Source organism: Megalops cyprinoides, chromosome 10 (genome assembly GCF_013368585.1).
Source record: "Megalops cyprinoides isolate fMegCyp1 chromosome 10, fMegCyp1.pri, whole genome shotgun sequence".
In the NCBI taxonomy this organism is placed as follows: Eukaryota; Metazoa; Chordata; class Actinopteri; order Elopiformes; family Megalopidae; genus Megalops; species Megalops cyprinoides.
In genome coordinates, this window is record NC_050592.1 from 31,466,571 (window position 1) to 31,489,809 (window position 23,239).

The 23,239-nt window shown below is 46.3% G+C and overlaps 1 protein-coding gene across 1 annotated transcript in view; it reads right to left on the reverse strand.

The window, feature by feature from the left end:
- The window catches only part of LOC118784531 (serine/threonine-protein kinase 3), a 70,560-nt gene continuing 47,321 nt past the window's right edge, over positions 1-23,239 (reverse strand). Inside the window, exons 10-11 of the mRNA XM_036538806.1 lie at positions 22,902-23,077; positions 1-1,209 (exon numbers count right to left, since the gene is read on the reverse strand). Of these exons, the coding sequence (XP_036394699.1) occupies positions 1,051-1,209; positions 22,902-23,077 (335 nt within the window). The 3' untranslated portion in view covers positions 1-1,050. The remainder of the gene's footprint in view (positions 1,210-22,901; positions 23,078-23,239) is intronic.

The following is a 23,239-nucleotide window of genomic DNA, read 5'->3' on the forward strand; positions in this document are numbered from 1 at the left end:
GTCATTATTTTTTCATTTCACTTGGTCCCCAAAAGGGTGCTTGTCTCTCAGAAATTAAATTATACCCACTCAGATCTAAAAATGTAACATTCCACATCCTAGTAGTTTCAAAATGTTTTTTTTTCTATGCACAAGGGTACTATCCCTTTAAATATTGTGTTTGTAAAGCCCACATAACTTGGACTTTAACCCTTTTAAGGCACCCATATTCTTCTATCACCACTAAAATAATAACAGGCTTCCCTCTATAGTCTCTTTGGTTTCAAACAGTCTGGAGTACTACATTTTCACACCTAATAAAACAGATAAAATTATAGAAAATAATCATGATAGGAAGATGAATCACAGGGGTAAATGCCCTGAAAAGCTTCATACTATCCCTCTTTTAAATAATATTTAAGTATATTAGCATCATTATAACCCAGTAATTTTTTAGTCATACTCTACACGGTCCATCAAATTTGTGGAGGCTGACAGCAGATGATGCAGAGAAGAGCGAAGGGGAGGCCCCAAGAAGAGGTGGAGCATTGGTGGGTGTGACCAGGGGCAGGGCTTCAAGGAAGAGTGTCCCCTAATGCACTGAGCCCTGACTGACCCTAACACTCCATGAGAGCTGTCTGATCCATTCAGGGTCAAGTACGTAAACCTGGAGAAAAGGAATGCAATCAAAAGGGTAACTGTGCTTGTGGGTGTGGTCCAGGAGGGCCTTCCTCTTAAGGAGAGGAAGGCCGGCGTGGCACGCCACTGGTCGATGTGACCTTCACCTACTGATTATATGACCTGGGGGTGGGGAATGGGGGGGGGGGCTACACCACCCAGGAGGGAGGTGGAATGCAGCAAATGCAACCTCTGGAGGGAAGGGTCCAACACAAAGGAGTAGTTGGGTGGCTTTTGCAGTTGGTGGGTGTGGCCTGTGGGGCTAGGGACTGCACTGTGATAGGCTCAGTGTTAATGGGAGTGGTCTGGGCATTCCTGTGCCCCTGGCCTCAGCAGTCTGCAGTCTGCACCCTGGGGATGTGAGGGCCCTCCGTAACTCCCCCGTCACGCCCCTCAGAAGTTCTGCTGTCGGCGCTTCTTGGCGTCCATGGCGTCCAGGATGGGCTGCCTCTTGGCGGTGTAGCGCTGCCGCAGCTCCTCGATCTCGCGCTCCATCATGGGGTCGAGCGCGCTCAGACGCATCTGCAGCTCCTCGAAGCTCAGGTTCTTCAGCTGCACAGACACAGGAGTGGAGAAACAGGATGAATGTGTGCTTATGCTGCCTATCACATCCATCTAACATCACAACATCAACCCTACTACATCCATTTAAAATCTCAACAACCACCCTGCCACATCCACCTAACTCCACAACATCCACCATACCACATCCATCTAACACAACAACCACCCAACCACAACAATCTAAAACTACAGCAACCACCCTGCCATCTCCATCTAATTCCACAACATCCACCATACCACCAAACTACAACATCCTCTCTGCCACATCCCCCCAACACCACAACATTCATGGAATGGGATATGTCGTTATGTTTAGTAGGTTTATGTTGTGTTGCACTTACATGTTGATGTAGGCACGCATGTGCAATCTCAGCACAATGTTTGGCAATGACGCTTGCTCGCATGTGGTTAGTAGGGTCCACCCTACCACATCCACTTACCATGCCCGAGTGGGCTTAAAGCATCTGACACATCATCCTGCACTAGACTTTCAACAGAAAGCAAATGGCCTGGTAATCATACAACGAGCATGTATAAACACAGTAAAAAGCAACAACACGCCCCTTGTCCTTCCTGCAAAATATGTTCAACAGAGAGAGAGAGCCAGTGTGCAAGTGTCTGTGTGCACAGGAGTGGAGAAATTCCTAAGTTAGAGTGTAGGAGTAGGACAGAGGGAGGGCTCTATTCCCAGTGCTAATGCTGATATCTGTAATGTTACCAAACTGCTTCCTCTGCAGAGATAAACGAAAACCTGTCCTTCTTCCTGTGGCTGGCTGTGGTGCGCGGCAGATGGTTCACAAAGTCATTAGGAGAGGGTGCGACAAGTGTGTGTCCTTCAGAGGGATTTCCAACGTAACGTGGGGACGCTTAATCAAGAAAAACAATCATGGCCGCCGGAGGTGTAATGTCCTTTCAGGTTGATAAAACTGGGACGTTTTGTTCTACAAAGAAATGCTTACCAAATTGCTTCAGTCTAACAGAGACAACAGTACGCCCCTGAGGCTTCTGAGAAAATAAAAGTAAATGATATAATGAAACAAATGGTGCATCCATCCATACACACAGCATCCGACTGTCTCCGGGCTAATTTATGATGGCTGTATGAGGCCTGTTTCTAAACAAGGCTTCAGCATAATTGCACATTACCATCTGTTACGATTTCCTGCTGAAATAAAGCAGGAAGGCTGTCTTCGCTTACGTATTTTTTCCCCACTCTTCACTCCCACAGTATTTCATCCAAGAAATTTCCCATATGAGGGCACACAGCAGAGACAGAGTGTCATGAATCTTAAGAAAAGAATTAAGTCAATCAACTTCACGCCTCTTCTTCATGTGCTAACGACTGCTGTTTTTGTACATGCATGTACCAAATTGCTTTGCTTTGCATGTACCAAATTGCTTTGTACATACAAGTACGAAAAACTGTCTGAATGCTACGTTCAAGAACTGTACCACTATAAAACAATAGAGAAAAATCACAGTACAGCTACAGATCAGTTATTGCTTTGGAATCCAGACAAAAAAACTGTGTCATATATCTATGTGTGGAACAGAACAGTATGGCAGGACAATATTTCCAACATGGATGGGTAATACAGTTCAGCCAAATGAATGGATCAACTTATTTATCTTATCAATTAATTTATATTACATATATATATATATATATATATACACACACACACACACATACACACACACATATATACACATATGTGAATTAAAGCAAATTTTCTGATGAACTTGCTGCAGACTGCTCCTGAATGACAGAACCCATCTCGTCCGTTTTCTCATTGAGCCTAAAAGCAGGTCTTCTTGAGCGAAGGCCTGTCAGATTCACTTCTGCACAGGGAATCTGAAACTGAATGAACGCGGCTGTCTGCTTCCTCCAAAGGTCTGCTGATTTTCCAGATTTAAGCCGACGGTTAAAATAGGGCCCAAAAAATAATGGAAATTCACATTTAAAATGGCCCGGCTGATGGATGTGTTTGGCTGACAGGTTCAAGCTGCAACAGTGCAACTTCTCTTGAAGATTTAAACACCTGAAAAGGTTTACACTGATGGAGCTGAGGAAATCAAAAGCTTCACCATCGGCCTGTTCTATCACACATTTTTGTTTGTAAACAGAAGCGATCATTTATAAATGGTCGCTGAGCAGTTCTGTTCTACCACCATTTCACAAACCTGTATCAGCACACATTACATTTTATAATATAACTTTACAGTATTATGTGACTGTATACTATATTATGTACAGTGAATGCATACAAGGGTTTGAATTATGTATATTTCTATGCTTGTCAGTAAATTCCACAAGCACTAAGGGAGTTCTGAAACTCTGAATAGCATATTATGAAAAAATGTGAATTCGTCTGAACCGGCAAAGAGAACCCACACGCTTTTGTGCTCAGTGCGGTTCCTAAAAATAACCATCAGGTTCTCTCTTTTTTTGGCAAGTGCTCCTCGTGTAGAAATCTACTGCTTTTAAGAAACCGTTAAAAAGTTACATGACACCTCCCACTGCTTCAAGACCCTCTATCAGTATTCTGCACTCAGTTTAAAAAAAAAAAAAAAAAAACACGTAAAGTCAGATATTTTCATTCTGAGTGAAGAGAATATTGTGCACTGAAGAGAATAACTCTGGATTGCACAGGTACCCCCCTGCTGTGATGAGAGACTGACACTGTTACCTAGCAGGGGTGGAACAACTCTTTCTGCATTCATAATGAGCATTAACTGCTGCAAAAAACACGAAAGTCTACAATTTACTAAGAGATTTTTAAAGATCTTCCCTTCTGTGCACCCTCGTTTTGGAATTGTTGACTGCATATCGGCTCCTCGCACCATGACATCCTCTGCATTCACACAGGAGCAGTGAATGCAGTCTTCCCAACATGCTCACACACCCACAGCGACGACTGCTCACAACACGGGTCCCACAGTGCACTGCACAGAAGCAAGCGGCGGCTGGAGAATAGGTGCTAGTCTTCTCAGGAATGCCTGGTGAGCGCCAGTGCCTCAGACTGGTGAGATGGAAACCCTGCCCACAATCTCACCCCTACCGTGGTAGAGCAAAGCGAGCAATGAGTCACTGTTGGCTGATGATGAAGCTAAACACTGATGCAATAACACACTACTATTATACATTAAATAACTGTGAAAACAAATAGCATACTGTACATAAGAACCTTACTTGTAAGCCAGCTCATTAGAGGCCTCTGTAACATTATTAACAGCCAATTCATGATTTTAAATCCAGACTGAATAGCTTACTTCTTGAAGAGTGTATTTATTTTAGGTAATGGCTTACAATTGTTTTAAATATAATGCTTGTTTGTCTTGTACATTTTATATTGTAATACTCCTGTTGTATACAATGTTATATTTATTCTTCTGTACTGTGTGTACACCTTCCTGTCCTCTTTGTTCTGTCCTCCCTTGTTAAAGAGATTTCCTCATCTCAATCGGAATTTCTGGTGAAATAACGGTTAATAAAGTAACTAAAATTTCAGCAAGGTGAGGAGATACTGCATACAGTGGGGTATAGCTAATGTTTGCAGCAAAGTTTTCAATCTAGGTAACAATTTAATACTAAAATACATTTCCAATGTGTTTAGACTGCTCGCTAGCTGGTGCCGTTTGCGGAGATAAGCTGTAAACTTGCTTAGTGGCACTATATATCTTGCTAGCGACCAGTACTTGCGGCTGTGACAGATTTCAAGAGTTGTGTGCAATGCTGATAACCAGCAAGAGATCCGGGCACTGAAGCGAGAGACAGTTGAGGCCAATTAGGAACAATCAGATTCGCACACATCACGAGGAATGAAAAATTAACTGTCATTTTTAGGAGTTAAATCTGTTCTACCTCCTCTGGTTGTTAGGCCCTCTAAAGTGCAAGATATCATAAATGAATGATAACTAACAGTGCAACCGTTTACTAGAGCCAGGTAGCTTGGAAGCTAGGTAAGGTTAGCCTGTGAAGCCTAGATAGCTTGCTGGGAAAAATTTACAGCTAAATCATAACAATAAAGGACAAATAATAATGTAAAACACCATAAAACAATAATAAAAAAAAAAACAAATAAAGAAGTGAAATTTTGAACTTTAAGTATGATTTTTTCACTTTTTTATATACCTCTAAAGAAAACTGCAAAGAGTGACATTCTTCAGGATTCTAATCTGAGTAACTAAAATAACTTACCCTTTGCTCTGTCCCAGGCTCTGTTTTGTAATTGAGAAGTGGCACATTTAAGATGTGGCAGCCTCATGAATATCAGCCTGGTCTCTTCATCTTGACCTGAGGGGAAGTCTATCCCACGAGAGCCAGACAGCACGTTATTTGCTCAGGGCCGGATAACCTCTGTCTGTTGCACAGAGGCGACAGGGTCTTATCTTGCATTCAGTCCACACTCTCCCGGTCAGGCTCTCCAAGTCAATTAAGTGCTGAGGCAGGCCTTGAAATATAGCTTAGGTGCTCCTGCCACAGCCACTGTGACACTGCAGGTAGGCTGCTACGCTCCCTCAGGTGCCGAGGGGCTGAGTGATGGTCACAGATCTTTCATTCCTCACAAACAAGGAGAAAGAAACAAGAAAAAAAAAAAACTGCCGATGGGGGAAAAGTTTTTTGGAGAGGCGAGAGAGAAATGATCTTTCTTCTTTCTCAACTTTGGAGTGAAGTATCAGCAGTCTGGTCCTGTGAGGGTGTGAATTTTGGACTGCTAATTTTTTTCAGTGTTTTTTTCATACTATTTCCCCATTTCACCCAAACTGAAATCACCAACAGTACTGCACTAAGCTAACCTCTTCACACAATCGTCACACAATGAGCACACCCTGGCCGATGAAGCCCCTCCCATCCCGCAGAATGAATATTGAAGAGAACTAAAAACCATTTAAGGTGTGTGACCCCAGACAATGACAATAAGCCTTTTCCTAAGCAAATCCAGTGAAGTCCGTATAAATACAGTCTGTATAAATACAGTCACGCATACTGCGGCAGGTCCTAAAACCCTGATTAAGAAGGCCTTTCCTCCTCAGTGACATACCATACCACATGATGCATTTAGACTGACTCGTACCTGTCATTCTGCTCCGCTACCTGACATTATGTGAGGTCGGACATGGTCCTGTTATCAGAGCATCTTCCCGCCAGTGGCGCTGCTCTCCGGCTGGCGGCGGGCCCCGGGGACCAAGGGCCTGTGCTACATTCCCCGCACACGTGGGAGCCACACCACCTTTAACTGACGTCAACTCCATGGAAAAGAACATGTTTACCACCCAGGCCCCAGTTCCAGAGTAACGTGGCTAAATTTACCTGCCTCTAATTCCTTGTTTTCCTCTTTCCCACCGGGTGCTGTTCTACATGGTTATAAACATGTCGGAGAGGAAAAAAAAAAACACTAAGTGCCACTGATGTCTACAAATATGGCATTTCAAAAGGAGAAATTGTGCAAAGGGCATCCAATTAGCTGTTCTACTGAAGTAAAAGCGCCCACTGAAATCCATGCAATGCTTAAGGCTTAGAGGAAAGCCTGGCACTGAAAGCCTTGATGACCGAACACTGAGAGAATGCTTTAAAAAGGGAGGACTGTGAAAAGTGAATTTCTGTAAACAGCATAGCGGGGCCTGCATTAACACAGGGGATCCCGTCCGATACGCAAGCGAAGCGAGCCGTTCTCAGGCTGCAATTATTTCCTGATGTACAGACGGCAAAACCGCTGAGTGTTAGGAACAGGGAAATAAGAACGGGCAACTCCAGAGATCCCTCATATTAGATTCATGTCTGACAGACCCCGGCAACACTGCCGCGGGGGTTATGAGAGGCCTGTCTTCATGATGAAAGAAAACTTTACCGAGCCAGATTCATCTATCCCTGATCTCCACGTGGCGGGGAAGCAATCCCATTTCTCCCCCTGAGAGTTTCACAGCAGCGATACTTACACATCTAATAACATCCATCCTTACAGTGCCCAGTGCTTTAAGAGACAAAAAAAATGTGATGAACCACACCGAGCGTCCTAGAATGGGCGCGATGTTTACACATACGGGAGAGTGTCTTTGGGCTCCCAGCGGTTTTCTCAGTTTGAGCTGCTTGATTTGCACATCAGACGATTAATCTGCAGGTTGTAACACTGTGGGAGCCGGCGAGCAACGCTGCTGCTCTAACAGCAACGGCTCGCAAACAGTCCTGATTCATGGGAGGGCTTCAGGATGCCACTGCCGTCTACCGGAATGAAGTGGCTAACAGAATTAAGCTCCAGAGAAGAGGAAGATAAGCAACCCTTTACAAATATGACCAAGGAGAAGCAGGGGAACATTCTGCCTAAAGGAAGTACTTTCAATTATTATGCATTAATTCCACCCTTCCACCCTCCATAATTCCTTGTCTAGGAGGTCCCAGTTGGGAACAGACGGTTCCAGTGCCGACTGGAATGTGTGTACACTACACTATGCTAGTCTAGCTATGTTGAAGGCTGGGCCCCTTCACGAATACAAACATCCTGTCAGCCAATCAGAACATGCACAGCTGCAACAATAACAGAGACAGAATTTGACAGAACAGTTGAATATCGGGACAATATCTCTGGCACTATTGTGAAGTAGGTGCTCACTCTCTCTTAGGAATGCAGACTACAAAATAAAAGGAGACTCTGGCTTGGGACCCTGCCCTGGTCCGCACTGTTGAGTGACAACATTGAGTAGCACATTGTGCTGTGCTGCTGATTGGGATGGGTCTGAGAGGGCAGCGTTACACAGGCAGTCACCAGGGAAATCCTGAGCCGAGCAGACACCTCCGCAGAGCAAAGGAAAAAAAACACACTCTCTTTTTGCCTGAGAGCTTGCAGACGATTCCGAAATGTTAACTGCCAGCAGCTCAAGTCTGGCGGCTTCTGCTTCGTAGTTAGAAGGGCACCGCTGAGCAGCGCCCTTGCAGGAAAACCACAGCGGAGACGTTTCCTAGTTGTGCTTGTCAAGCCGCACTGAAAGGAACATTTTCATTGCCGTGCATAGCCCTTTGCCAAACAATGAGTAAATGCATTTCAGCAGGTGGCCGTGGCAGGGTTTTAAGAAAAGGCAAAGTGCAGCAGAGCTTTTAGCTGACTCCTGTCTTGCCCATGAGCAAGACCTGTTCTCTGAAGATGAGGTAATGCAGAGCCTTGTAGGTCTGGCACATGAAACAATCTGTGATTTGTCTTTTGATTTGTCTTAAATCTTCACTCACATTTACCATACCTAGAAACCTACCACTGTGTTTTTGGCTGTAGATGCAGCTAAACGCTCATGCTGAAATCATTACATGAAATTATAACTTGTTAACAGTGAACCCATCTGTTCAACGCAAGTTTATGTGAGAGAATAACTTGCTTTAAGGTGATGTACTTTAAGCTCATAATTATGAGAAATGCGTGATGTATGGGAAGGACACAAGAGAATCAGCAGAATGATACAGCACTAAGACTTTTCCCCTTTTCTTCAACAATAAAACCAGAACAGCCATAACATCACAGTAATGCTCAAGAATATAGTTCACATAATCTCTTCTTTAACATTCAAGTAAATACACAATGTCCTCACCTGTTACAATATTAAATACATCTTCACATGCACAAAAGTGGACATCCCTGCATTTCTCCTCTGTATTATCTACTTGCAATCAACCATGGGCAACGTGTCAATAGTCAGCTCAGCCTACACACTCCAGTTCTGCACACAAGCCAATACCCCCTCTTTATACTGGCGCTTGTACCATCAATATATGCCTGAATAAAGATGAATATTAACTGCATATAAATAAGCAAGTTCAGCCATCTATTTCATGACAACGAGGGAGTAAGACACTGACAGCTAACAACAGCACTAGACAGAACTGTGTAACAGGACTCATTTTGCATGAGAGCAAAGGGAGAATGAGCCTGCAGATCACCTAAAATTCTGCCGATGCTATGTGGTTCAGAATACGTGGAGTGAAAGGAGGGGTGGAGTACTGTCACCTGATGTGATTCACCTTTAATAGGCACAAACAGAGCAGCTTCCCTGGAGCTTTATCCTCCTCTATAAATGCCTATAACTATAAAGCTATAACTATAAAGTCCATAATAAATCTCATGAACATTTAAACCTAATCCCACATTTATACCTTTTTTATGGGAAAATTCAGTTCCTAACTCAAGTGCAGCAGCAGAACCACTTCTTATGACATTCTTTCGATGAAAATATAGTTCAACTATGAATGATCCAGTTTAAAACAGGGTCCAGGCGTGCTTGCTATTGAAAAGCGGGTATCCCCCGTACAAAAATGTAAAGAGCACAACATAAATATTAACTCATGTTTTAGTATGTATCAGTCCCCTCTCTCTGCCCTGCTACCCAGTCTGTACACTAATCCCTTCCTATTCGCTTATCACCTCCAGCCAACAGCCAATCAACACTGAGCTTCCCCCGGGCAGAGCATACTCCAGTGCTCTCCCAGCTCCCATACCCTGATCAAGCAGACCACAGCACAGAGCCCCACACCATAATTATCTACAGTCCCACTAGAGGCTAATGATGATGCTGCATTCTGTCCTCATTTGGAGCATTTAGCCAGTCTTCTGTGGATAATTGCTTTCTCAATCCACCTGGCGTCTTTTTCTTCCGGAGGGATCCTGCTTAATGCCACAGGAATTAAGACGACAAACCCGGGGCCCGGCTCTGGTTACAGCGGTGGGGTTGTTTGCAGACCTAAGGGGGAGACACTGCAGCATAACCCCGGGTGCACCACTCCCATCCAGAGCAAGCCACACCGGACACATCATTGCAGGGAAGCAAATCAGCATCTTTCCCAGCCAAATCTGCCGCTGGGGCACATGGAAATTGTGTTCCTACAATTTTGTTGTAACAATACATGCACTGTAGTCATGTTGAAAGGAAAGCACACAGTAAATAGTGAATTTATGGCAAGGTTAAGATCAGGACCTTCTTATTTCAGACCAAAGGGACAGCAGGAAAATGCAGGTAAAAGCACCAGGGCAGCCTTACCTGGCCTGTCAGCACAGAGCTGTCTCAGACACATTTCATTTCAGAATGGTATAGTGCTGTGTCATACACAGCTTGGTTTCAGACATGAGACCCCCACTACAGCAGGTCTGTGGTCAGGGCAGCTAAAGACTTCTGTTCTTTTAAATCTTATTGACAATTTCTGCATGAATTTGAGCTGAGTGCACAAAAAATTGACCTAAATTCTTCAAATGTCAACAACTTATTACTTCTTATAACCAATGGACTGGTTTCACTCACACCTAAGAAAAATAACTGAAAATAACAAAAAATGACCCACAGAAGGGACAGACAAAATGTCAGGCCAGACATCAGCGGAACCGTACCATTTACCATAGGAACTGTCTCCGACTCCTCCCGCCGCAGTGTGGCATGAGGTGAACCGAACCATTCACAATTCGCTGTTGTGAATGCGGACATTGAGGGGGGAGATAAGGTCTCATGACTCAAGGGGGGGAATAAAGAAGAAGAAAAAAAAAAAAGATGTTGTTGGGCACCGAGAGCTCATCCGGTGCATATTAGCAAACATGTCCCAGATGCTCATTAAAAAACCCCCATGATTCAGCTATCCTTTAAAAGCCCACATGAAAGAGCAGAGGACGGGCACATCTGAATCCGTGGAGCTCCCCTGCCCTCCGGGGCCTGGGAGGATCTGAGGGATTAGTCACACAAAAGACACGTCTCCTCCGATTCAGCATCGTTAGCCATGTCTCGAGTGGCGGGGGAGATGGGGGGGGTCCGTCCACACCGGCGGCACAACCATGTTTTCCAGTGGCTTCTGAAGTAAAGCAGCGGCGCCGCTGAAAATGTCATTCAAGGTACGGCAACAGCAGTGGGAGACAGCAGCTCCACAAACACTGCATTATACATCTGCCAGACCTTCAGTCTTTGAGGATGAACTAAAATATGTAGCAAGATGGACTTTTTGGGATACACTCAAATTATGTCTTTCCATAAAAAACCGCAATAGAAATGGCATATGAAAAAACCATACATTTAGATTCCATATATGTTTACAAAGGCTAAAGGTTGTCTTCACATCTGTGTGTGTATGCGCGAAATACACACATATACATATATATCATTATATTATATATATCATCACTTATTTTTAGATGGTACGAGAAAAGTCAACAGAAACAATCAATGTAAAATATTGAGTTCTTGACATTTAGTAGCTGTATTTTCTTTGTCTGAGACCAGGAAAATCCATATGAAATGGACAGTCCCAATCCATACTGTTCGTCATGCTGAGCGTGGACTGCAGGCCAGCGACACTGCCTGAATACTACACCAGACTGTGTATCCTGCTGTGGGAATGCCCCGCTGTACAGTGAGGAAATCTCTGGCTGAGGCCGGGGTCCTAGCATCATGGCGGAAGTGGTGCCCGCGCCCCCCACCTCAGGGCAGGGTAAGCATAATGTTTTCCCTCACACAGGCGAGCCGCAGCGCAAGCCGAAAAATCTGCTCGGAGAGACAGATGGCATAATTGCTTTTGGAAAATGTCACGGCGATAAGAGTGACGTGGGCGGCTCTGTAAAAAGCTAGATTATCGTGCTCCGCTCTTTCTGCAGGCGCGTACCATTGAGCAGCTTCATCAGTCTCTTACAGGGTCCCTCGTCTTTCTCTACCCCCCCCCCCCCGCTCTCTCTCTCTCACGTTCCTCTGAAACACCGGTCCAATGAGACCCTCTTTCCTTTTTCCACGCAATTTCATTCCACTAAAATTCTCCAGATAGGCCACTCTTTCGTTATTGCAATTTGTATAGAGTGGATCAATTCCATATCTTTAGCGTGCTTGACAAAGGAAAAAATAAAAGAGGTGCAAAGCCATTATTCAAAACTCTTAAAGTGACTGACAGCAAGAGCTTGAATGTGTCAGGCAACATTTTGATATTGTTTTGCGATCATTTTGCGATTGTCAGAGGTAGCTAACTGCCACATGGGGCTCTCTACGCTGTGACACGGTGCAAGAGTCGCATGGACTCGAGGCCCTTCGTGGCAACAGTGAGCAAATGCTCGGTTTCTCCTCGAGAGCAGAAAGACGTGCGGGATGGAGCAGATGCGCGTTTAAGTGGCCTGGACTTAATGACATCCTGTCGCTGCCGATAAGGCCCTGCGGCTGGCTCGGGGCTGCTCTTTATCAGGATCCCATCCAAAAACGCAGGCCTGCAGCTCTGGGCTCCTCGACGGCCTGCGATTCCTCCAGCGCCACCGTCCCCCCACGCAGAAAACAATAAAAAAGGCACCCCCACACTGGCTCTGAACCCACAGCATGGACCAGACGCAGACACACTGCCAGTACTTTGTGTGAAGAGAATATCCAAACCTCCTTTTTTCTTCTCACTCTGGAAAATCTTATTAAGAAGTTTTAACTTGTTGTAACACGGGAAGTTCTTTTTATTGACACGCTGTCATTTCCCACAGGGTAGATGGGTAATGGGCACATGGTAACGCACAATTTAATTCCCACGCTCAGTTCGGCTCAGAGTGCCACTTTTCTTGACGGCAGACGTACGACCAACGCACGTACCAGGAGCACTTTAACTGAAGGAAACATTAAGGCACGTCTGTGCAATATTAACCAGGATCAATTGCCCGAATTAACGACAATTTATCAAATTAGAACATTTCTCATTAAGTTTATCCCCTTTGCCCCAAGCAAATATTTTCACAAGCCATGAAGAACAAAAAAAAAAAAAAAAACAGGTCGCATTCAGCCCTCTGGTAATTAATGCGCTACTTATCTTGAGATTCCAATTAGATTGAGCGCGGCGCTAACGAGCATCCAGCACGCTTTATAAAGCTTTGGGAGTCAGCGGCGGCCCTGGGTTTAAGGTCCCGGAGCCTCAGGAGCTGCACCATGTTGTGATGGTAATGAAGGAGCCGTCCATTTCCGTCTAACATACCAGGAGCCACCGATACATCAGAATGAATGGTGGAAGGGACAGACACAAATCACCGTAACGGCAGAGAGCCGGGGTCAGGTGATGCGTCCGAGTGGACATAATCGGACACCTCGCCATCCCCCCACGGGGGTAATGAATCCCTGGGGGATCCCCGGAAATGCCGTGGACAGAATGAGGCCCGTGGAGATGATTGCCTGGAATCCATTGATGCGCTGTCTGGGTGTGCGAGGGGGCTGATGGATCGCGCCGCTCTAATGGGCCGCGTCGGGGCTGAGGGAAGGCGCCACGATTGATCGGCGGCTCTCGTTCACAGCTGGCCAGCGGAAGGGGGCAGGGGGGTGGGGGATTCGCCGGAGAGGCCTTTCATAAAGCATTACCCGTCCTCTCTAATGTCCCACCTGTTTCAGAGAGAGAAAACTCGGGGGTGTGGATGAATGCCACTGTGCATCTGTGGGATGCTAATTTTAGAGGTAGGAGAATAACGCAGCACACGCTAATTTACAGTGGTGTTGAGACCTGCTGCTTTTTTCCCCGCTTATAAATGGCTTAATGAGTAAGGCCCAGTACCCTATTCAGAAGACAACCAACCACAAAGTCAAAGAAACTACTGCACTCTAGAGAAACTATATTCAGCACATCTTTAGAGCACCACAGGGTGAACCTATTACGGACCCCAGAGGTAAATAAATTGTGCGTTTCAGATGGGGAGAACCACAGGACAGAGCAGTTCTTTGGGTCCAGCTTTATAGTAATGCACATGCTATTTCTACAGAGGTCAAGGTAAAACAAAAAAGGAAGGTCTGACTTGGCAGTGTGCATCCATTTCTCTCACTATTATAACATTTCCGTGCCTAGCTCTTAACTCACACAACACCTTTCCATCTCCATTTAGTTATTTAGCGGACACTCTTACAAAAGACTTACAAAACAGAACACAAAAAGGTTAGGCTAAGAGCAAAGACAATATCAACACAGTGTCGCAACCGACAGTAGAAGTCATTACTTCATTTGAAGCTACTACTTCATTTACTTCACTTCATGTTAATACAACATTTAAAGCACTGCACTGAAAGACCTGACACCTCTGAGATCAAACCTCTTAGCAGCTGTTACGCAACCGAACCTGTGACCTGAGGGGCTGTGGGTCCAAATGCCAGTTGGGAGGATACTATTGTACCCGTGAGCGAGGCGCTTAATCGCAATCGCATTTCAGCGACATGCAGCATGCTGGGCCCCGACAGGCTGAGTGGCCTGTTATCCTCATCACAGTGGTCTTATGTTCTAACGACACGCTGTGCAAATGGGGCATTTATACGATAGCTGCTGTGCGGGTCTCCCCTGACACAGGTGTCACGTTTACCGGTGAGGGGCAGCGGAGTGCGGGAACTCTCCTGGGGTCAGGGAACGGGGGGGTAACAGGCAAAAGTAAACAACCACATTAAAGCAAAGATGAAAGGCAAACTGTGCCCGATGGACAGACAGTGGAAACCCAGGCAGAGGCAGCCTGTGGATATCAGCCAGGTAAAGCCTCACAGCCACATATAATGGAGAGCATTAGCAAGCCTCTGAGCCACTTAATCAGCTGCAAAAGGCCGCGGTCCTCCAGAACGCTGCTCGGCGCAGGGCTCGCGGTACAACTGGAGGCATCTTAACAATGTATTTAATATAAACAAAGACAGCACTGTCAACTGGGAGAGCCCACCAGCACCTCCACATTTTAATTACTGAAATTTAACATGCAAATGTAAACCTGCTTTCTGCAGGTAAGCAGGGAACACTCAAAAAACTTATTAGCATACACTTCTAATTTTTTAATGAGGAAACTGCAGTGCAGATTATGGCTAGGAGAGATACAGCATTAATTACCCTTCTAAAGATGGATTAAGAGATGAACTTCGCAAAGAGTAAAAGTCATCTAAAAGTTCATTCCAGGAGTTTTATGGAGAGTGCAGTGTTACAAATGAGCAAACTTTGTTTCGCTGCGTGGAGCAGGAAAGGGTCCAGCAGAGGCAATGTATGCCATGTGCTGGCTTTTGGAGATCTCTGACTGTGAGGAGCTGTGGAGAGCCACTCTCTGAGTGTAGGAGGGGGCAGCGCTACATCACTCTCTCCAAACGCTGCAACAGTGCTGGAACCACACGTCCCCCAGAACTGAGGGACTTGGCTCTGTCCGGAGGGAGGGAGATGGGGAGCATTTCCCGTTAAACACAGGTCTGCTGGGTACGTGATGCTGGTGGGAGGCTGGCGGTAATGGATGAATAGGGAGAAGAGGCATCGAGCTATCATTTCGGGTCAGGACGATCAAGGCTGGGGAGGCTTTTACTGAGCAGCCCCACAGTGAGGGGCTCTCAGAGAAGCACATACTGCACCAACGCGCGTGTACACACACAGTTACGACCAAACATACAGACAACCACTGCTGAATCCAGGCAAGGGTGCGTACACATACAATCATTAAACACATGCCTCAGCACACACATTAACATGTAGGAGGGGACACACACACAGGCAGACATACAAAAACATATACATGCATACATACACACATGCACACATAAACATACATACCCAAAAATATACACATGCACACGTACACGTACACGTACACACGTACACACACACAGATCTCTGCATGTAGCAATCCACACAAATACAAAGAACACAAGACAAAGAATACAAAGAATTTGTAAGCACACTTATCATTATGTTGACAGAAACATACACAGACACATACACAATCCCAAGCATACATATACACACAAACACAGCCACACACATACACAAACACCTTGGATCCGAAGCCAAAATCCAGGTTCATTGATTCCGTCACACTTATATGTGACGGGTGTGGCGCTATCAGCAAAAGCAGCAGGCCTTCATTAGTGATCCATCCTTCTTTATTAAAGGAACGACGGCAGGTTTGACACAAGCCGAAATCCCACAGCTAATTAGTACTGACTGGACTGAGACGCACAGAGGCAGGGCTCTTGATAACCCCACTGACCGGCCATCTGAAGACTGAGGTCCTTTCACTTACCCGCCAACCCAAAACACCTCTGCACACGGAGAGAGACTCGCCAACGCTCAGACTGGAGTTAACTCCCGTCTCACGGCCGTGGAGGGTCACCACAAACATGCAGATATCGTACTTGTTCTGCCCAAAGATAACAGCAGAATAACCCAAACAGCAGGAACAAAAAAAAGGGCTGGATATGTAAAACTGTAATGCTCAACAACGTCACAAATTGCCCAGCGCTTGCAGAAAAACACTTTTTATAGAAACCTAAAATAACGATTAGCTAAAACAGGACAAAAAAAGTTCATTTTAAATTCAAGAGCCCTCCTGTTCACCGTCAAATAATGTACCATGTACATTACTAAAGAAGGGGGTAAGTGCGATTTGGCAGCCGAACGTTGAATGTTCTACTGTTTTACTCAGTGTGGAAAGCAGACGTAAAGACACAAAAGAGAATTCCTTTAATTACAGTGTAACAGTCCTCCTCAAGACCAGATTCTGAGTGCGACGGATTTGGAATCCTGTAGGTGCGAGTGTTCTCGTCACAGTCACGCGTGTGTGTAATTAGTGCACAAAGGGATCTGAATTGCAGATGGGATGTGCTAAGAAAGCCCTTGCAAAGGGGGTAAAGAGGGCTTAATTACCCATGTTAAAGGCTCTGCATGGTCTGGGCAGATGCACCCAGGACTCCTTCGCTTCCTCTGCGCCTCGTTACCTGCCTACCTGAGCCCTCCCGCCTGAGCTGTTATCAGGATGGCTGTTCTGCAGCAACGTTGAGGACTGACAGGAAGCCAGGCAGGCAGCCACTGTGACCAGTTTAGTCATCTGTCAGGTTCTCCGGTGACCTCAGTGGCGCGGGTCTATCCATGGGTCACGGTCGCACATCAGTGTGAACTGCACTGTGGGACTGGGCCCTGCACAGCTGAACATTTATACAAAAACCAGGCTGTTTAAAAGAAACAAAGTGTCTGTGGGAAAAAAAAATAATCACAGTAATTACCAGCAGATCATGGCGCGGTAATGATCTAACACCTATGCTGTATCTAATTGGTTTTTTACAACAGATTTGGTTTTCTGGGAAAAAAGAGAGTGAGAGATTACGCCCGGGGTAAAGCATTCAGTTAAACATTCCAAACACAAGGAACACGGCCCCTGCGAGACAGTTTTATTTGTTCAACCGAACACTTCCCCTGTTTATCTTCTCTTATGGAACAACCCTAATGATGCCTTTTACTGTTACAGCACCAATATCTCCAGAAACACTGAGCAGGTCAAGTGCATTTGCAGATGGAGTGAGGAGTAGGTGAGAAGCCAAAGATGGCGTTTGCAATGAACCCCGTTCGGTTCTACGCTGCCTTTTATTTACAGTCAGAGCACCTACAGGAGCTCTGATAGGTGCAAACATGCGCTGCTATACTGAGAATATGGAGCAGAGCTTTAGATAGAACCACGGAGCTGTGGGCGGATGGAACCAACGGAGAGCACCGACACTGGGACTGAGTCACCGAAATCCCCCAACAAATAAAAAAAGCAAAACAAAAGAGAAAAAAGCCACTAGAAACCTAGCTTGATGAGATTTGGGATCAATAGAGTATCTGAAGCCATTTAAAGCTATTTTCAGCCCATCTATCTAACCGAGGCTCTGCCACATTAAGTAGCCTAAGCCTATGATTCAGTCCCTTATCAGGCGCGGCCAGCTCTGCCCTCTCCTTTCGCGCCATCTCTCAGAGCTGGGCGTTAGATCAGAGCCGCTCCATTACAGCCGCCTGCTCCCAGGTCACATCTGCACAAGCTGTCAGCACAGTGTCATACACACACATTAGGCTTCATCAAGGAGAGCTGATCTTTATCCACACATATAAATCCATACCAGCCTCTCTCTATCTGTATAAATACACATACTTGGATACATACAAACACTGGGCTTTGTCAAGGAGTACTGATCTTTATCTATACATGCACATTTATGCTATTTATATATCTCTCTGTCTCTCTAGTACGTACACACACACACACACACACACACACACACACACACACACACATTTAAGGCCTCATCAATGAGTGTTGATCTTTATCTATACAAATATGCATACACACATACATGTATGCAATACCTAGAGTGTGTGTGTGTGTGTGCGTGTAATTGTGGGTGTATATTCATTCTGGGCCCATGAATGTCATGGCACATTCACATGTTACTCCTTCTGACCTATCCTACCACAGTCAGTGAAACCTTGCTGTCGAGGACCTTACCGAGGAGATCTGTACCATAGCCGCAGTCAGGGACAAATCTCTCCTTTTGGAAAAAGGGCCTCAATATTCAGCAAGCGTGCTTCCCTCGCAAGCCGAGCAAATGAAAATGACATTTCAATCCCGGGGTCTTTAGAAGAACGTATCGGGGAATCCGATCAAAACCCTCGCGTTTTATGAGGTGCGCGGCACGAATTCCACCACAATACCCCCGCAGAAGGAAAGTCATTACAATATGCGCTGTTCCCTAGGAAACGGAGTATCCAATTCAGGTTGGTAGTGACATTTTTTTCAGCTGGCCCGTTGTGTATTGAGAAATATAGGCAAGCTCCCTGCCCCCTCCCCCACCCCACTCTCCCTGTCACAAACCCATGCCAATATCATACACAGGGTGTTTTTTAAAATTGCTGCACTTAAGTCACTGCATTTTTATTCATTAGGTTAATATTACAACAGAACTGTGCTTAGCAGAAGCCCTTATCCTTACAGTTTTTACATGTTAGGAGTCGGAAAGGCAGCCTTTGGGTTATGAGCCCTGCTCCTCACCACTGCATTACCCTGCTGCCCTTAGCAACCACATCTGTTGTGATTACCACACATGTGATTGTGGTATGTCAAATACAACAGGGCATGCACTCTCACTCTCTGCTATTGCAGCACGGCCGAAGGTCAATCGTTCTGTCAATACCTCTGCATCGATCCGCTGTGACGTTTCCAATGATGGATGAGGGTACAGAGTTGACTACTGTGTGCATTCGATTGACTGCCAGGCTAATTGCTAGCTGAGCTACCTGTGAACCTGACAACCGGAGTGTGAGACACAAACAAAACATTTAAATGAATGGCTTAGAAAGACATTCCTCTTGCACCAAAAACACCGCACGGACTTAACAACTATCATTCCAGCCATGTGTACACTTGGCCAACATGCGTGCATATAATCTTAATCTTAAACTTAAATCAAGGGGCTCGAAGGACATGAAAATCCATGGTTTACACAGTCAGGGCTTTTAAAACATCCAAAAGTTAGTCTGATGTTTGATTAGGTGAGCTCTACCCATCAGACAAAATGACCTAACCTCCTGGTCCATGAAACTACACAGCCCTTCTCAAAGGTGAGATGTTATGAGGGGGAGAACTCAGATGAGTTTCACATCTCTGCTTATAGGAGAATCAAGGTCAGACTCAAATTTTAAACATGATCTCTTCAACCTCCTCACTGCTTCTTTTTCCCAACCAAATGTATGGAGAGTCAGACAGATCCTCTGCAATAATAGCCAACTCTGATGAACATATGGCCAGTTAGCAGCACTTGTGCGTGCTACACAAAGAACACTAAATCAAGGCCCATAAATTACAGCTCTAATGTCACCAGGCAAAAAAGACCATTGCTCCGTGACCCAAAATCTGCCAGGTGCACTTGCCTATTGGTATTATGACACTTGCTCTCCCTGGGTTTTCATAAAACCATAATAATCAATGCGGAGAATAAGACAGAAAATGAGACCTGGGAGGGAAAAAAATCAATGCTGCTGGGATGATTTTTACTTTGAAGGGGAGGGCTGAACAAGAACTGTGCAGAATGGCCTACTACAGCCCCCATAACAAGCCTTGGGCTAGGTAGCCAAGGGCAGGGCGAGGAGCTGCTGTGCCCACATCCAGGCTCAGCCAATCAGTGTGGAGCTTGATGACATATCAATGTCTTGATAAAAATGGTGGATTACCTATCCACACACACACGCACACACACACGCACATGCACACGCACGCACACACATATACCGGTGCTATACAGCTCAAACAAACTGCAAATGAATATTAACCTACAACCGGACACTAAATTATTCAGATTTGCTGAAGATTTCCAGGAGCAGAAAATTGTTGGGGCTTACTGAACAGGCGCTTAAACCAGACATGTTTAAACAGGGCAACTAAACATGCGCTTAGTTGCCAGCCGTTATGAGGGAGATTTTTAAAGGTACGCTGATCCAAACATTTCCCCTGCGATTTATTTTCTCACAGAGCTAGAGAACCGGGTGCCTTTTGAAGGCTCCCTGCCCTGAGGTGACTCGGCAGCCCAGATGCTGTTGTCTACCCACAATCCTCTGCTTGCACGATGTCTGAGTAACTCTGGCGGCGTACGGACAGTGACCGCTTGTGCTCTGTGGCTGCCAGCCTGCTGGATATGGGGACCCGTGAGGCACTAAAGCCTGCTTGTTTAAACTTCCATGAGCACAGTGCACACACACACTCGCGTCCTGCAATGGTTACCTTTTAGTAACCATGGCAGCTCACGTGCCCCGTATAATGGTACCAGCCGCAGACAGCCTGCTGACCCTGATCGATTCCTCGCCGCGGCTGCATCGTTAGCGCGCTTCCCCAGTTACTGCTTCCCCAGGCTGAATCTGGAGGCTCACGCAGAGGCATGGGGCAGGACCGGAGATTCTGTTCACATTAGCTCCGATGTGATTCATTCTGACCCAAGCAAGGCAAAAAGGACCCTGGGGATGTTGAGGGCACTAAAGCACTAGGCTGACCTGGTGCTCAATGTGTTTGACAGTCCAAATCAACATTCCAAAAACAAAATCAGCAAACTTCACAAAAAAGTATTCACACTGGACCAACCGGGGATGGTCGTATTTATTGCTTTAAATCAACAAAGCAAACTTGCATTTATGCTCAAATGTGAAGGTTTTAAACCATGAGCACTGATATGTTAATCAGGCAGCATGTGCTCTGAAACTGGGGGGTGGTTATCTGTGTTACAGGTCAGGGGGTAAAATCCTCCAGTGCCTCTCATGGCCCCGGAGATGCCTCCACGGCCGCCCCTCTCCCTCGGCAGACACGATAAGGCCCATAATTAGGGTGTTAAAGGAGGTCAGGTGGAGAAGGCTGTTGCGGGGCGCGCACTCCACAGCGGGATAATGAAGAGATTACTGGAGAGCGCTCTGCAGTCTCGGGCCTGGCGGGGAACACGGGAGGCCGCCGACAGCCCGGGGAATAACGCACGCCCTTCAAACGGCAGCAATTAACCGGCCAGCCTCCTTGAGACCAGACAAGCTCCTTTCCACCACCAATCTGAGCGATGGCCCTCTTCAGAGCCGGGCCCAGAAGGGAACACGTCAACCCATGGCATGACAACATCACGTGAAAGACCCAAGGTGATGGTGAAAAGGAGTTTTCTAAACCCCAGCTCCAGAGTGCCGAGCTGCTCTCCCGTGATTCTGAAATCCTTTCTTATCAACGCACACTGGCAAAGGTGTGCACCTGATGACCCGGCTGTCACATGACGCAATGCCTTTGTGCTGTAGGCTCCTTATCCCGGCAAGCTGCGGCGATGCATTTCACCGCAGCGATTACAAGGAGGGCGGGCCCAATGTGACGGCAGGAGGCCCCCGAGCCAAAGCGGCCCTCCCACGGCACCACAGAGCGTGTCATTGGCATTCTGCGCGCGGAGACGACGTGCTCCTCAGCCGATCCTCGCGCCGGGCTTTCTGCAGGGGACCCGCAGCGAGCATCCGCTCAAGCTGAGACGTGTCCCTCTCAGGGGAGGGCCGCCCAGCGGGGGCGAGCCGTGAGACAGCGGCCATTAACGATGATGCCAGCGAATCAGCCGTGCCCCTCTGAGCTGGGGGGCTAACACGCTCAGAGTAACTCCCCATTAATCTTCCCTAATTATTAATTACAAGCGGAGATTGCGTTTAGTTTATAATGGATGGCACGATCTCTGCAACAAAGAAAAAACAAAACACAGGAAACAACACCTCAAGGAATCTTTTAACAGGAAAGCCTGTATCCGAACAAACACAGATCTTAGACTTAAACACAATTTGCCCTCCACATCTCTTCCACCTACTGTAAATTTGATTTTGGCATCATTTGACCCACCTGCTTCACAGCTGCAACAGGCTACACCGCCATTAGATTTTTTAGGGTTATCTGACCAGTGCAAGCTCCATTCAGTTCCACTGAGTGAATGCAGGAAAATGGGCTCTCTGCATTTCAGCTGTTCCAGCTGCAGTCATTTCACCTCCATCAGGTCCAGATGGTTTTTAAGTGTATCAGTGATGGAAGGTGTAAATTAATTTGAAGACTCTTCCCGGAGGCGTGGCGCTCCTCATCCCAGGGGTGCTAGCAGCGGTGCGTGAGGCGCAGCATGCGGTCCGAAGGGTGCAGTAAACAAACGGACCTAATGACGCGAGGAGCCGGGCAGCGAGCCACGGTCTCACAGCCGCTGCGGTGTCAGCCTGGCAGAGCAGGGGCAGCCGTGTGCACCGCATTCCCGCCAATTCTGCCCTCGAGACGGAGCTAAGCATCGCAGCTAATGTAACCTAACAACAAGGCTGAACATAAGCTCAACACAATGAAACCTACTCTGAGCACCTTTTTGCTGACTGCTGAAAGGAATGTACTGATTCGGAATCAGTCCTGTTAAACGGTGGCGGGGGAGTGTTGTGTTGTACTCACAAAGTCGAAATCTCCATCTTGGGGGACTTTCCAGTTGTCTGGGAAGACGTTCTTGGCGATGAGGTAGGGCTCCTGCTTGTTCTGGTTGCAGTTCTCTGGGGCTTTGCTCTTTGACTCTTGCTTGTCAAAGAAGTCCATGAAGAAGGGCCGCTGGGCCTGCTGGGAAGTGGAGTTCCCTGTGGGATGAAATCATCAACATAAACGTCATATCATAGTAGAAATTACTGATGAGACAGTGAAGCAAATCACCAAAACAAACGTCATATCATAGTAGAAATTACTGATGAGACAGTGAAGCCCCATAGGCCCCACACTGGGCAGAGCTGCAAAGTGCTGTT